This window comes from Melozone crissalis, unplaced genomic scaffold, assembly GCF_028551555.1.
Source record: "Melozone crissalis strain CALT ecotype California unplaced genomic scaffold, PUWL_Pcris_2 ptg000014l_1, whole genome shotgun sequence".
NCBI classification, from domain to species: domain Eukaryota; kingdom Metazoa; phylum Chordata; class Aves; order Passeriformes; family Passerellidae; genus Melozone; species Melozone crissalis.
In genome coordinates this window covers 19,277,983-19,292,238 of record NW_026535792.1, presented here as the reverse complement: position 1 = coordinate 19,292,238, position 14,256 = coordinate 19,277,983, and the positions used below count along the sequence as shown (strand labels likewise).

General features: G+C 38.3%; 1 protein-coding gene across 2 annotated transcripts in view; it reads right to left on the bottom strand.

The window, feature by feature from the left end:
• The window catches only part of VPS13C (vacuolar protein sorting 13 homolog C), a 74,344-nt gene that overhangs the window by 13,123 nt on the left and 46,965 nt on the right, over positions 1-14,256 (bottom strand). For both annotated transcript variants that reach the window (XM_054273108.1, XM_054273109.1), the window contains exons 57-74: positions 13,838-14,102; positions 12,255-12,412; positions 11,696-11,817; positions 11,175-11,469; positions 9,385-9,774; positions 8,575-8,679; positions 7,878-8,042; positions 7,410-7,538; positions 6,715-6,848; positions 6,334-6,460; positions 5,160-5,395; positions 4,687-4,837; positions 3,505-3,645; positions 1,911-1,992; positions 1,751-1,820; positions 1,200-1,311; positions 775-888; positions 204-340 (exon numbers count right to left, since the gene is read on the bottom strand). In XM_054273108.1, the coding sequence (XP_054129083.1) occupies positions 204-340; positions 775-888; positions 1,200-1,311; positions 1,751-1,820; positions 1,911-1,992; positions 3,505-3,645; positions 4,687-4,837; positions 5,160-5,395; positions 6,334-6,460; positions 6,715-6,848; positions 7,410-7,538; positions 7,878-8,042; positions 8,575-8,679; positions 9,385-9,774; positions 11,175-11,469; positions 11,696-11,817; positions 12,255-12,412; positions 13,838-14,102 (2,933 nt within the window). The remainder of the gene's footprint in view (positions 1-203; positions 341-774; positions 889-1,199; positions 1,312-1,750; positions 1,821-1,910; positions 1,993-3,504; positions 3,646-4,686; positions 4,838-5,159; positions 5,396-6,333; positions 6,461-6,714; positions 6,849-7,409; positions 7,539-7,877; positions 8,043-8,574; positions 8,680-9,384; positions 9,775-11,174; positions 11,470-11,695; positions 11,818-12,254; positions 12,413-13,837; positions 14,103-14,256) is intronic.

Below are 14,256 nucleotides of genomic sequence, written 5' to 3'. Positions count from 1 at the left end.
CAGAGAATCCTGAAGACTATTGCCTTAAAAAGGATCCCAAACCCCATTTTCTCTCCATTCCTCCCTTTCCCCTAACACTGTATAAATTTACACTACAGTCAGTCAGTAAAGTTTACCATAGACCCAATTATTAAGTGTACAGCAGTCAAAGTATTAAACAAAAAAACCCAAACAAACAACCCCAACCAACTGAATTCACTTACTTGAAAACAACATCATCCACATCTGTTAGAGTAGCTCCAATACTTTTCAACAGCAAATTCAGAGAATGGATGGCTATCATTTCTTCCCCCTTATCTGATGCTTCTCCACCAGAAGCCAGAGACAAACTCAAATGCAACTGTCAAGGCAGAATTAGTAAAACAAGACAAATCAAGACCAAAGGAAAGCCAAACCAGAGCAGGTCATGTGGTGCACATGTAAACAAATCAGTGATGAAAGTTGAGGAAAGCTATCATTTCATCTACTGATGATTTTTCTTCTCTTGCTCCAAAAAAAATCTATCTGCTTTAAGAGAGATATGAAGATAATCCCATCAAAGTGTATTTTAATGCTATTTATGATACATTATCCAGTATTTTATCTGGCTTTCAGCATTACTATACCCACTGATCTCCCCTCTTAGTTATGGTTAAGGTCTGTTTGCACTCATGGGCAACAGAGAAAGTTTTCCAACAAAGTATTAAATTCTAGAGAATGTAAAATCCCCACTAGGGATTTAATGTAATGAATTAATTGGATGATTTATTAACCAATCATCTCTCTACTGCATACCTTAATTGGAGAAATATGGAAATGTTCAAAGAAGCTGAGCATTGACACATCTGTTAGGGAAGACTCCATCAGCTCGGTGTTAAGTGCATCCAAATCTTGCTGAATTAATTTAGACTGGTTTCAATATTTAAAAGAAAAAAAGGAAGTTAATCTCATCCATATATGTAATACAATTAATCATATTATATCTAAATGTATTCATATATATATAAATAAACAGTAGAAAAAATAGTAATAGTTAAATAGTTAACTAACTACTTAAATATGAATGTACTAATGAATCCAGAAAAAAAACCCCAAACAACCCATAACAGACACAAAATTTCTGGGTGATTTTCCCATTTTTTATTATATTGATTTTCACCTAAATTCCTCAATCACTTAAGGTCCCATTCCAGCAAAAATCTGTTTCTCTCATACATTACCCTTTGTCTTTCAGCTTCTGGGTCTGTAGATGGAGTGAAGAGTTCACTAAGTGCTCCTAAAAATCCTTGATCAATTTTCAGTGCCATTTCCTGGATAAGAACCATGAAGTACCTAAAATGAGAAAGAAAGTGTATACCTGTATAAATTCAACTCAAATATTACATGCTTAGCCTACACCAGTGAAGCCTTGCTGTGCAGTGTCACATACTAAGAATTACAATCCACAATATCAATTTATAGTTAGAAGTGCTTACTGGCCAGCATTGCAAAGCAAACACACACACAACTCTGATACTGTAACTCTGATACCGTAGTACAAGAAGAAAATAATTCTGATTACTAAAGAATTTGCAGAACAGTCCCTTCACATGGTCAGTCCTTATTTTCTAAAATTAAGTTCCTTTTTGACTGATGTTTTTTATTGGAGACATTTAAAAACTCAATCTGAAGTCAAAAGTGGTTTAGATAGGAGAACAAACTTAAGAACAAAGTTACCTTCTAAAATATATCACATCTGTAAAATGAAATTACAATTCACTGTTACACTCACTTGAATTGCAGGACTTGGCTGTATTCATTGAATCTAGTGATGATGCTGATGTCAATGAAGGGTTTTGGTTCTAAAAAGAAAAACAAAACTTAAAAATCAATTGCCAAGCTCCTCCTTTCAAGGCTGAATAAATCTGATATTACTATAGGCTTTCTCTTACCTGAATCCAAAGCAATGGACTTGGGAGGGGCCACAGGGTGAAATACAACAGGAAACATCGATCCTGGTAATTGATTATCAACCTAAAAATTTATTACATAATTACAGGAATATTTTAGTGACATGATAATCAAACAGTTCTCATTTCAGAAGGTTTGAGTAACTTGTTTATAAATTGTGTTCAAGAGGAATGCTCTACTTATCAGGGTGGAAGGAGGAAAGAGCAAAAGGATTACTCTGATACCATTGTGGACTGTTACTCATTCAGTTATAAGAGTTCAGATGGTTCCAAGTGCTGCACAAGGGATGCTTAGAGATGTTCACACCCACAAAGACTCCCTTACAAGGTCTGCAGCTGATGGCAAACTGACTGTATAGTGAAAACCACCTTCAGGAAAAAGTAAAAACAAAATGAAAGATAAAAGGAAGGAGCAAACTTCCCACAAGCTGGTCAGAAAAAGCACCAGGGCCCTCAGAGAAGGGCAGCAAATGGAGATGAAGATGGCAATGATGATCACTCAACATCATCTCCCTCTAGCACTGAACAGTTCTTGCCAGTACCTGCTAAAGTATTTTAGCATAAATTAGAGCAATAAATTTGCTCTACTGGCAAATTTAGCAACACTATTAGTACTGACAGGACTATGCTGATCTGCTGCAAGTGTTGCACATTAATTCTGTGTTAATATTACAGGCAGATACATTACTGCATACTATTTGAGCATATTTAAATGCCTGTTCTCTACTTCCCATTAGACAGACAGTTTTTGTACTAAGGTCTCTAAACTCCTAGATAATGTAGATAACTCTGTAGAATAATGTTACACTTCTGTGTAAAAAACACAGTAAAATTTTGAAAAAGGTTGAGGTTTTAGAACACCAAAACACAGCTCTTTAGAAATAAACTCTCCACCATAGCACCCTGCTGTACATTAGCACACAGTTTTGTGGAATTCTTCCCACACTACTTCAAAACCCTGGGATGACAATTCTGCAATACTTTTCCATCACAGCACCCCTGCTACTCTGATGTAGAGAGACAGGCACCACATGCATATGAATTTCAAGATACTTCTTTGTGGCATTCACATTCTCTGAAAAAATTCCTTCACCCAGGGTTTTTCTCCTGGGAAGCTGAAAGGCAGCGAGAGGCCTCAGAGAAAATGAAAATAATTCTTATCTCATTTGCTTCTCCTGTGTTGTGCTCATATGTGGAATGTGTTTGGAGATTGTTTACCCACAGGTGATTTTTCCATTGGATTCTGCTGCGAGTTGTTTTCACTCATTGGCCAGTTGGGGCAAAGTTGTGTTGGGGTCTTGAAAGTCACAAGTTTTCATTATTATCGTCTTTTTAGCATTCTGTAAGTATCCTTTCTGTATTCTTTAATATAGTATAGTATTCTTTAATATAGTATAATGTAATAAAGTAATAAATTTGCCTTCTGAGAACAGGGAGTCAGATGCATCATTCCTGCCTTTGTCTGGGCATCCCTGATTTTTCAATACTTCTTCACATAAATGAAGGAAATCAAAGCCTTAATATGTCTGTCTGGTTTTGAAACCAGAGGAAGGATTAAATATTAAATTGTAGGTACCTGCAGCCAGTAGAGCTGAGCCCGTAGGCTCCTTTGGTGAGGTGACTGCTTGAATTCAACCTGAATTCCTGACAGGAAGTTACGGCGGATGCTGCATCTGACGGGGAGACGCATTTCCATTGGGGACTTGCTAAAATTCACCTGCAAGTGTAAGGAAGCAGAGCTAAGATACAGGTTAATTTGGGAAACAATAAAATTGACAGACTAGCAAATAAACCCTGTGGTTTTCCTCATTATCAGATCACAGGCTGCTGAATTTCTCCATCTAATTAACTGCATGGAAAACAGTGAAAACCACCAGTTAGTCTGACAAGGACATTACATGGCAGCTTTAGCTGTCCCAAGCAGGAACCTCTGTGTCATCTAAGTAGCTATTTCTTCATGAGTTATATACTACACTGGCATAATTAAAGATATTTATATGCAGCTGATTTACTTTCCCAACTGACATTTCCCCCCTGATCCTGCAACTTTTAAGTTATGAGAAGCAGAAGCATAAAGCTCTCCTTTATTGAGAGTGCAATGCAATGACCTACAGATAAAAGATTTGATACCGTGTATTATAAATGCACTACTGCAATGGTCAAAATTCAAGTTTTCAAAGAGCTGAGGGCATATACATGTTTTTCAAATGAAAGGATGATATAGGAAACAAGCCTGACGATGGTACTTTAAAATGGTTGTATTGGACTTAGCCATTTGAATACACTTTCTATGCATGGAATACAGGGATGTATAATTAATGTCTGAACAAGCTCAGGTAAGTGGATTAATTTCCCGAGTCCTTGAACACTGAAGACACCTTTACCATATCAAGTAATGGGAACTGCACCTTATTAAAAAGCTAAAACCAAAATTTTTGCAAAGAATTTAGGGTATATACTGCAAATATAGGTTCACAACTAATGTGCAGACACTGAGCAATCTTTTCTACTACACAAAAGAAAAATCCTTTAAAATTCCTGCTTCATAATACAAGCCTGGATAATACCTCAGTACTGCCTCAGTATCACAAGACAAAAACATTCTACTGTGTAAAATGTGTAACTACTTAAATAAAAATCCTGCCTCTTATTTCTGTTTCTCTTCACACAGCATCTATCCCAACTTAGCAAACCAGAAATCTGTTTCAACTGTTGCACTTGTTCAGCAAGCATTTAAACACTAAAACTCAATACCTACCTCAGTATTGCTGTCCAGTTTATGCCAACCAGGACCTTGGAAAGCAGTCTTGGAGAGATACTTTTGATATGCCTGTTCCAATAGGTTTATTTGTTTTTGATTAAATGGTTTCCACTTTTGCCTTGGTTTCCGTTCCCAAACAACATCAGAACTGCAAGACAAATAACAAAGTTAACAAGTTTAGAGTACTTATACTTTTCTTATGCATGCAAACCATGTAAAACATAATTTTATAATTTCTCAGGCTCAAAAAACTCTATTATGTCTTTTTTAATGTAAGCTAAAAAAGGGGGGCAGTTAAATCCTGTTGGTTCTAATTCCACTATAGGAGTAAATGCAAAATTTAATTTTAATTAAAAATGTTTCACTTAATTTAACTTGAAACATATCCCCTTCAACTCTATTGCTAAAATTATAATACACTGCCAAATTTTGATTATTCAAAGCAATATTTACACTTCCATGGGCAGTACCTAGTAATTCCTATGTAAGAGATTTCTTTTTTATTTTCATTGTTAACTAGAGAAAGTCCAAGACTATGGATTGACAAGTTTATTTCTTGGTCAGGTTGCTCCAGCTCCTCTGCTTGTCGTGCTTTGGAAACCAGAGCCACATCATCTGTGAAAAGCAGCACTCGCTGTCGTCCATCCAGGAAAGACACCCAGTGAATTTGAGTGTTTGCATTGTAGGGGAACTGGCCACAGTCATCCTGTATCAAGGGAAAAAAAAAGTATATTACATGAGTAAACCCCTTCTGTTGTCTGTAAACTTGCTTATAAACATAGAGCAAACACCAACCAGAACTCAGTATTTTTCCTGTTTGTTCAGTTTACTGCACTGTCCTGACTTGGTTGCACCTTGTACCCTAAAACTGGAAAGAAGTTGAGGTTGGGATATTTTTTCCCACTTTTGCAAACTAAACATTCCAGCAATATGTGTTGTTTAGAATAATATTGGAAATCATTAGGGAACAAAAGCCTTCAGAGCAAAGCAAAAGGCTTCAAATCTTAGTAATGGCAGAAGAAGGCAATAAATCATATACCATGAAACAGTGAAACCAGACAATTACTAAGATCTCTGCTTTTCAAAAGCACATACTCCTTATTTTTAATTTGTAAGGCAAAACTGAGATAATTAAAGCCCTTTACTCAAAAGCCCCAAAGAATCATGAATGCAACCCTAATTATATGGTAAGGAAATGGGTTTTAAACTAAAACCATTTTTAAAAGTGAAAAATTTGACCCAAGGATGTGCTTATACAGTAAAGCACACTGTCACTGGTTCTGTCTGAGTTCAGGTGTGTGAAATTAAACCCATTTCCAGTACAACTGAAACTCAAATTTGCTTTCCTACACCTTCTTTTAGCTAGCAAAACTTTTCAATCTTGTCAACTCTGTGTTACTCAACAGAAAAACCAAGCCACCTCTGAAGAATTCATTGTAGTGTAAGGTGCAAGTGGGCAGCTAATTAAAGACAGACACACTGGACTATCAAAACATCTAAAATCTTGCTTCTTGACAGTAGCTATAAGTCTCCTACAGGATGACACAGAGGCAAAGTTACTGATAAAGCTTTCTCCCAGATAGTTTTAATTTTGAAATAGTCCTAAATTGGTTCAGCATTTCCATCTCCCCTCAGAAAATTTACCTTAAGTAGGTCATGTTCACCAAAACATTGAGAGTAGCCCCAAGTCAATTTTCTCGGTTTGGTTGGATCTGTCCAGGCAAAGAGGCATACTTGCCTTGGTTTCAACTCCATTTCCTCCTGTAATCCACTGCAGGTTAAAAGAGAAGGAGAAAATAACAGCACTCAGTGGTTAAAAGCACTGATGGAAGTGGTGCAAGAAAACCCCAGTACTAACAACTCCACCCCTCCAGCAGTGAGGCATGAGGGGCCTAAGCCATTCACCCCAGACAAGTCCAGCTGCTGGTACATCAGCTCTTGGTGATACCCATGTGACACCTTGCTGATGTTTAACCAGGATATCCCTGGGTAAACAAGCAATGGTGAATTGTTCCTTGCACATACCTCTGTTTATATCTGAGGGAGTCCCATGGAGTGTGGTTCACAATCAGAGCTGGGGCAGCTCCCTCGTGGTAATCCATGAAGCTGATCACAGTGGAATGCTCTGAGACATTCACATCTACCAGCAAGCCCCCATTCTGGAGAGGAAGTTAGACAAAGCCCAGCATTAATTCAGGTTAGAACTATGATAAACATTATATCCAAAGACTTTACTGAACATGGTTCCTTTATAAACATATTCCCTAATGCTAGGCTAGGGTGAGTTCTGAAATGATAATAATCTTAATTAGAATCAAATTAATTTAACCATGAACTGTGTGTCTCCAACATGTTATAGCTGATCAAGAAATCCTAAAATAGAATCTATTTTTTGTTACCTACTTAAACAAACTGAAGGCATCCAAGACATATCCTCTGCAAAAAGCCCAGATGTCAGAGGTGCAGTATACCATTGTAACTTAATAGCAATAGAGCTGTTCAGTTTCCTATAAGCTTGTCACAAGCAAATCAACTTGACTACACAGCTATGAAAACAACACTGCAAACTTGATTCATAACTTTTTTAATGCAACAGAGCTGAATGAAGAGCAGTGTACCCATAACTTAAGAGACAAGGTTTTGATGTTGATTTTATTGAGTCAAGCTACCACCGAGCTAAAATGGAGAATTAACAACAGACTACACAAAGTCAGTCTCACCAATTCTTCCAGTTTCAGCAGAGTACCATTATCCTGGGCTTTAAACAGGAATGGTTTGGATGAGCTTTCATAGCCAACTACTCTTACACAAAGTTCACCAGATGAGTTTTCAGGCCAAAATGGAAGACACTGTAAGACAAGAAATACACATGACTTTAACATTTCATATATGTTCAATGTGGTAACTCAGCAGTAAAACAAACAGGGTTGTGTGACTGAGACTATTTCACATGTCTTAGTTCTTAGCCAAGTATCTCCTGATGAACACATCCACATCTAAACTGAAGGACTTGATTAATGTACCAGCACATACAACCTGTACAGTTCAAGTTCCCTTGGGATGTGAAATATCCATGTCATGCCACCAAAGAGACAGCTTCTGTAAGGGAACTCCTCTTCCTTCAAGTGACACCTAAACACAGCTGTTTGTCTACAGTGATATCAAAAGGAAAAAACATGAAGCATTACCTCTGAAGCTGAGATATAATTCCATTTATTAGTTGGAAGAGAACCATTAGGACCAATTTCTCCAACTTCAAGTTCCAGAGAAGATTTGTTTGCTATTGTGTAGAATGGAGTGAAGGTAACTATTCTGGTAAGGTTGAAACTGCTCATTCTGATGCTGACTCCAACCTGTTGAACAAGGAGAATTTGAGCAAATAATCAACAAGAAGCTAAGGAGAAAAGTCAGGATAGAAAAGCCAACAGCAGTGTAATTACAAAGCCTAACACACAACACTCCTGTTCCTTCCACCTGAAGTAAAAGCACCAACCATGCAGTAAAATCAGCAGATTATGCAACACAACTAACACAAGTGTAATCTGACAGGGTTAGCAGGAGCATTTTGCAGCTGTAGCTTTTGTGGGGAAAATCCACCAGAAATCCCTCTAGAGTAAGTCCTGACAACTTAAAATGACCATTATCATCAGAACACAGTTAAACAGTACATGAAAACACAACTCCCCACATCTCTTTATCTGCTTAGTTGTGAAAATGCAGTCTTGGATAAGGAGTGCAGATCCAAACACTTGCTAACAATTGTGAACAATTATCTCCACCATGCACATCCATCATTGTGTTTTCAAACAGAGAGTACTACATGTTTGTAAAAAGTCAACCCAAAAGAACACAGAGATCTTCACAAATCACTGCAACAGATCTTACCAGGTAGTCCATGTTATTAGCTGGACACTTGACACATCCGTAGCTTCCTACAGTATCAAGGGAAAAGCTGTTGGACCAAGTGCTGGTTGAAATACACAGCTGGATCTACACACAAAAAACAACAACATGCAAAGTAATTCAGTAAACTCATTTTCATTCTGTGGTTCATGCATTATGGACTGCAGTTATATCACATATAGCAATGTAAACACAACACTTCAGTGCTTTTAGCACCTCCCCTAAATTAGGATAACCTAACAATGTAGTATCACTATTAATATTGTGATTTATTAATCTGTGATTGAGTTCTGGGAAAGATGTTACAGTAGAAGGTATCAAAGCAGAGTAGTTCTCATTGACTCATGCTCATGACAGCACACATAGATGGGGAAAAAAAGCCCAAGCTTCACAAACTTGAAGAGATGGAAGGAAATAATCAAATTAATAGTTTTTCAACCATTTCTTCAACTATTGTTAGGTAAAAAAAAGTTATTTAAAAAATTCTAAATTCCAAAAAAATTCAATTTTTTTTTCCAAAATCCAAAAGTATTTAAAAAAACTTGTACTGCAGTGCTCTTCACTTGACCATGTAAACATCACATCACCCTAAAATCAAAATAAGAGGAATGTGTGTAACACAAAACAGAATATTTACAGTGTGCATTTTAAATGTCCAAGTACCAAAGAAAACAGCAGTCAAATTAAACTCTTTAGACTTAAAAACTACACAAAAATATTCCTTTCATAACAAGTGTGTGTGTTTTCTCCCTCAGAACACGGCCTGAAGATTGCCACCTAAATTAAGCATACCTTGTTCTTACTAAAAATATTTTTCTTTTTAAAAGAGAACAAAACAATATCTCTGTAGTCTGCTGGATGCTTCACATGAGTGTCTTCAGCTCGGTACTGCAGAACTCGGGAGGTCTTGTTGATAATCCAGTAGGGGCTGAACACAGACAGGACCATGTGGCCCCCGACCCGCCTGGCATGGATGTGAACATCCACGGCCAGCTCTGAGGCACTGTGGGACATGAAACGCACGGGGAAAAATTCACACATCCCATCACAGATTTTAAGATGGCCATGCCAGTCTTTGCCTTGGTATTTTAACAACACAAGCTCCATTATTTCTCCACTGATTCTTGAGTGAAAAACATCTGCAGCACTGCCTTCAGTCAATTCACGGTCTTCTGCAGTTCCCTGTAGCAAAATTAGATAAGGTAAATTAAGTTTTCAACACATAAAAATTAGATTTTATATGCTGGTTCAAGAACCAGTGTTTTATTCTCTTGTAAGATGTACATTTCAGATACCTCAGTAACCCATGCCTTAATCTCCAATCACTTTCACTTGAGATTTATCCTGTGAATAATTTGAGAGCATCACTTTACTTGCAGAGCAGTACAGACTGCTTAATTCTGGATCTCAGGGAGGCAAACTTGCTCTAACACATCCCTTGCTTCCACTCCCTCCCTCTCTCCTCCATGATTTCCAAAGGATTTTGGCAATGATTTCTTATTCATATTCTTACAATTCTGGGTGTAACACTGCACTGGACTATGCTGCAGATCCACAGCCAGGATTTATCACACTAAAGAACCCCCAAGGCACAGACCTGCCAGTTCTGCCATGCTATTTGGTAGCACAACTTGGCTCAGGAAGTAGCATCCAACAACAACAGCTTTCCTAATTTTTACTGATAAAACATTTTTACTGATAAACACTATACTTAACAGTATGGAATAGTAGCCAGGCTTGATTAGCACAGGGATGTGAAGACAATAAGCACAAACCCTTGTACAGGTACAGTGACTTCAGAAATAGATATGAATTACTGGTTTCTAGCTCCTCAGTCAAGGAAACACCACTCTGTTCTACATTCTGTAGTTACATTCTTCAGTTACTCCAAGTACTGAAGTACAATGGAGGTGAGGAAAACTGGGAATAGTGCCAATGTGATGTTGGACAGAGTGAAAGAAAGAAAGATCTCAATGAATGTCACAGCCAGTTATGCAAGCAGGACAAAACAGAACAAACAAGGATGGTGGTTCTAAATGCTCACACCTCTTGTATTTACTAAAATCACTCAGATTAATGAAGAAATACTAGATACTGAAAATATTGAACACACAGAGGAAAACTGTCTGTGTAGCATCCTTCAAAGATTCTTCCAATTTGTACAAGACCTCACAATAGTCACCAGTAAAGAATCAGTGTCAGAATGGAGAGAATTTTCAATTTCTACATAGAAAAAAAAAGGCTCTAGAAATTATAGATGCTTTCTCTTATACCTCTTCTTGGGAAGCTAAAGACAGCTCGCAAAACAGAAATAGAATCTCAGAAGTATGTAAAAGAAAAAGACTAATCCAGTACAGGATTCCTGATAAAGGAGCAAGGCAGAGCTGGTCAGGTACACACAAATTTTTTAAAAAATCTCCAAAACATCCAGAATGTTATATCAGCCTCATTCATTTACAACAGAAAATACAAAACCCAACATTCAGCATCTTCCACACTGCATTCACCTTCACTTCTAACTAAATGCATTCTTACTCAAAACCAAGGCAGGGATTTACAAATAAAACCATGAAGTAACTTACCTCAAGTAAAAATCTCAAGGTGTATGGTAGAAGATTCCTCACAGTCAGTGTAGGGCAAAGGTGGATAATGTAGGCAGGATCCAACTCCTCTACAGAACTTGAAATAAAATTCAGTTCATCAGGTACAGCTGCTGAGCTGATTATTAGAGGCAAGAAATTGGTCTCAGTGGCTGGGCACTGTAACAAGCACTTGACTTCATCACTCCTGTGTAGCTCTTCCCTCCAGGCAATGTAAGTTGTAGACTCCTTGTACTGACCCTCAAATATTCCTGTTGGTTGGACATACAGATGGCACCTGTAAGAAAACAGCAGGAATTGTACACAGTGGCTTTGCACTGACACCTAACTTCATCTATTTTAAAGTCATGGCTTTTGCAGCACACTAATTACCTAACAAAGACAGCACTTTGGAGTTTTAGCCCACTCAGGAAGACTTTCACATACAAATTAAGGTTTCAAAACTAATGCTGTATTTGTGCATCAGTGTGACAGACTGGCCCTACAGAGCAGAGGAAATGTACCTGTATGAATGCAAAGGAACATGAAACTCTTCTTCTGGCTTGGATATGCCAATTGGCTTCAGCAACTTGGAGCCTTTAGCCAGCTGGTAGATCACAAACGGAATTGAGAAATGGTTCTTGATCTGGAATCAGAATGAGTAATTTTTCATTACATTTCTATGGTACGAATTTCTACGGTACAAATTTCTAAAGGAAAAAGTATCAGTAACAACAAGGAAAACCAACATTAGTAGATATAACCAAATTCCTCTAGAAAACAAACTTGAGCTGTCTTAATAAACAAGTGTATGAGAAAACTCTAAGCTCCAAGAATTGAAAAACATGCTTAAAACGTCACATAGCATAAAAAGCATCCCCAATGCTGAGGATATTAGAAAGCCAAACAGGAAAGGGAAAACCAAAGGAAAACTCACATAACAAAGAGAGCAAAACACTTAGTAAGTGGCCTTTAAGTAACATTTTGGAAAAGTACGATCTCGAAGAAATGCCTTAAGGAAGCCAAGGAAGGAGGCTGATGAAGAGCAGTGCTGCCAGGGCTGGTGTCTGTGGCTGGTTTTACCTGCAGAGGGGAGCGCACAGTAATGACTTTATTTCCTTCCGTGGCGTCGATCTGCACCAGCACGGAGTCGGGGCGGTCGGCGCCGTCCCTGACGCTGTACAGGCGCCGGCCTGGCTTGGCCACGGGAATGCTCAGGGCCTCCTTGTATCCCTCCAGTTCTGATCCACAAAAACAGACAAAAGACTTTATTAGGAACACAAATCACACTACCATTTCCTATTTGAACAGTGCTTAAGCTACTGAAAACTCAGCAACAACCAGAACCAAAGTGTCAGAATTCAGGACATCCCTCTGGCTGTCCTGGATTGCCCAAACCCCTGCCAGGGGGCTCAGAGACCTTGGCACAGAGCCTAAGATGCCTCTGCCTTTGATTATGACCCATGGAAAAAATTACCAACCTTGCATGAGGATCTGCAAGCCACGAAAGTCTAAATAGAATAATAATTAGTTTGTCACAGGGTGAAAAATAGATTTTTTGGGGTTTTTAGAATGGGGGTTCAGGAGGCAAGATGGAGGAATCTGGGCATGTCCAGCCTTTCTCCTTCTTCTTGGCCTCCATCTTCTGCTGTGATGCTGGCACTTTTGGATTGGTTTAAGGTAGAAACTCACTGTCTAACACAGGTGATAGGTATTGGGAAGTTATAGTAAATAATGTACACGCAGTTTTTAGTATAAAAAGATAACACCACCCTGAGGGCAGCCAGAGCACCTCTGACCTGCTGAACAAACCTCAGCAGGCCAGAGAAAGAATTTTATACATAAGAAACAATAAACAACCTTGAGAAATTAGATAGAAGAGTCCTGACCTCTTCTTCAGCTGCTGGGCTGAGAAAAGAGACTTTCTGACATATCTCAGGGTCACTCTGAGCAGCAGAAGTCCCAAGACACCAAAGTATCCTCTGGCAAAAACACCTTAAATGGTATTCAAATACCACTGAAGGAAAGCTTTGGGGTCCAAATACTCCTCAACTCCACAACTTTAGATTATGATTTATATACAGCATGGGGAATACTGCAAGCAGTTATTAAAGGTATTGGTTGGCTGAGTTAATGAACACAGAACAAGCCTTGTATCACCTTCATATGGAATGTGATGGAAAGGGAAAAACTCAGATGATTACATATTAGTGGCTATTGTAACTTGTTTTCTCAGGAATATTTCCTGGCAAAGCTAAAACCACAGCATCATAACTGGTCTCAAGTAGCTGGGTAACTACAGAAAGCCAAATAAAAGTAGTGATAGGAGAAAGGGAAATCCTGTTTAACAGGAGCTGGAACACACAGGCCTGTGTCACAGGGGCCTCTAAGATAGTTTATCAATGACTCCACTAGAATAGCTTCCAGTTCTCCCAAGGGGTAGAAAAAAATATCATTCTTTTCTCCTTCTGAAAACTGGAGCAGAGGAATTTTCCATCTTTTTAAGAAGCCCAGTACCTGTTTTGTGGTGTTTTTTTTAATTGGCATCAATATTCAAAGGTAATTCCAACACAACACACTTGACCTGCATTTCTACCACATTGAATTAAACTCCCATCTTCCCATGCCCAGCCTGTGATAGCAAACAGCACTCCTTAGCATAATACCTAAATTTAAAGAGAAGACAGAGCTTTCCTGTCGGTGCAGTGCAGACAACCTTCCTCGCTGGGGGGCTTCAAAAACAGAATACTCCAGTTCCATGCTCTGACCAGTTTCTATTTCATTCACATTTTCTTTTTCAGCTGAACCCACTATCCGAAAATTGGAGCTAGGAATCACTTTGAGAGGAACACCCAGGGCATTCTTCACTATGATAGGTGCTGTCTCTTTAAAGGAATAGCCAAAGGTGGATGCAGTTGCTTCTGAAAATGCCTGTAAATAAAAACATTTACAATATGTCATACATAAATAGCCACAATAACATACCTATAAGGGCTTTAAAAGACAGTTCCTAGCAACTACCTTTTTAATGAGGAGAGGAACTATATACAGTAGATCTATGTTTTGTACAGCAATATTTCAGGCA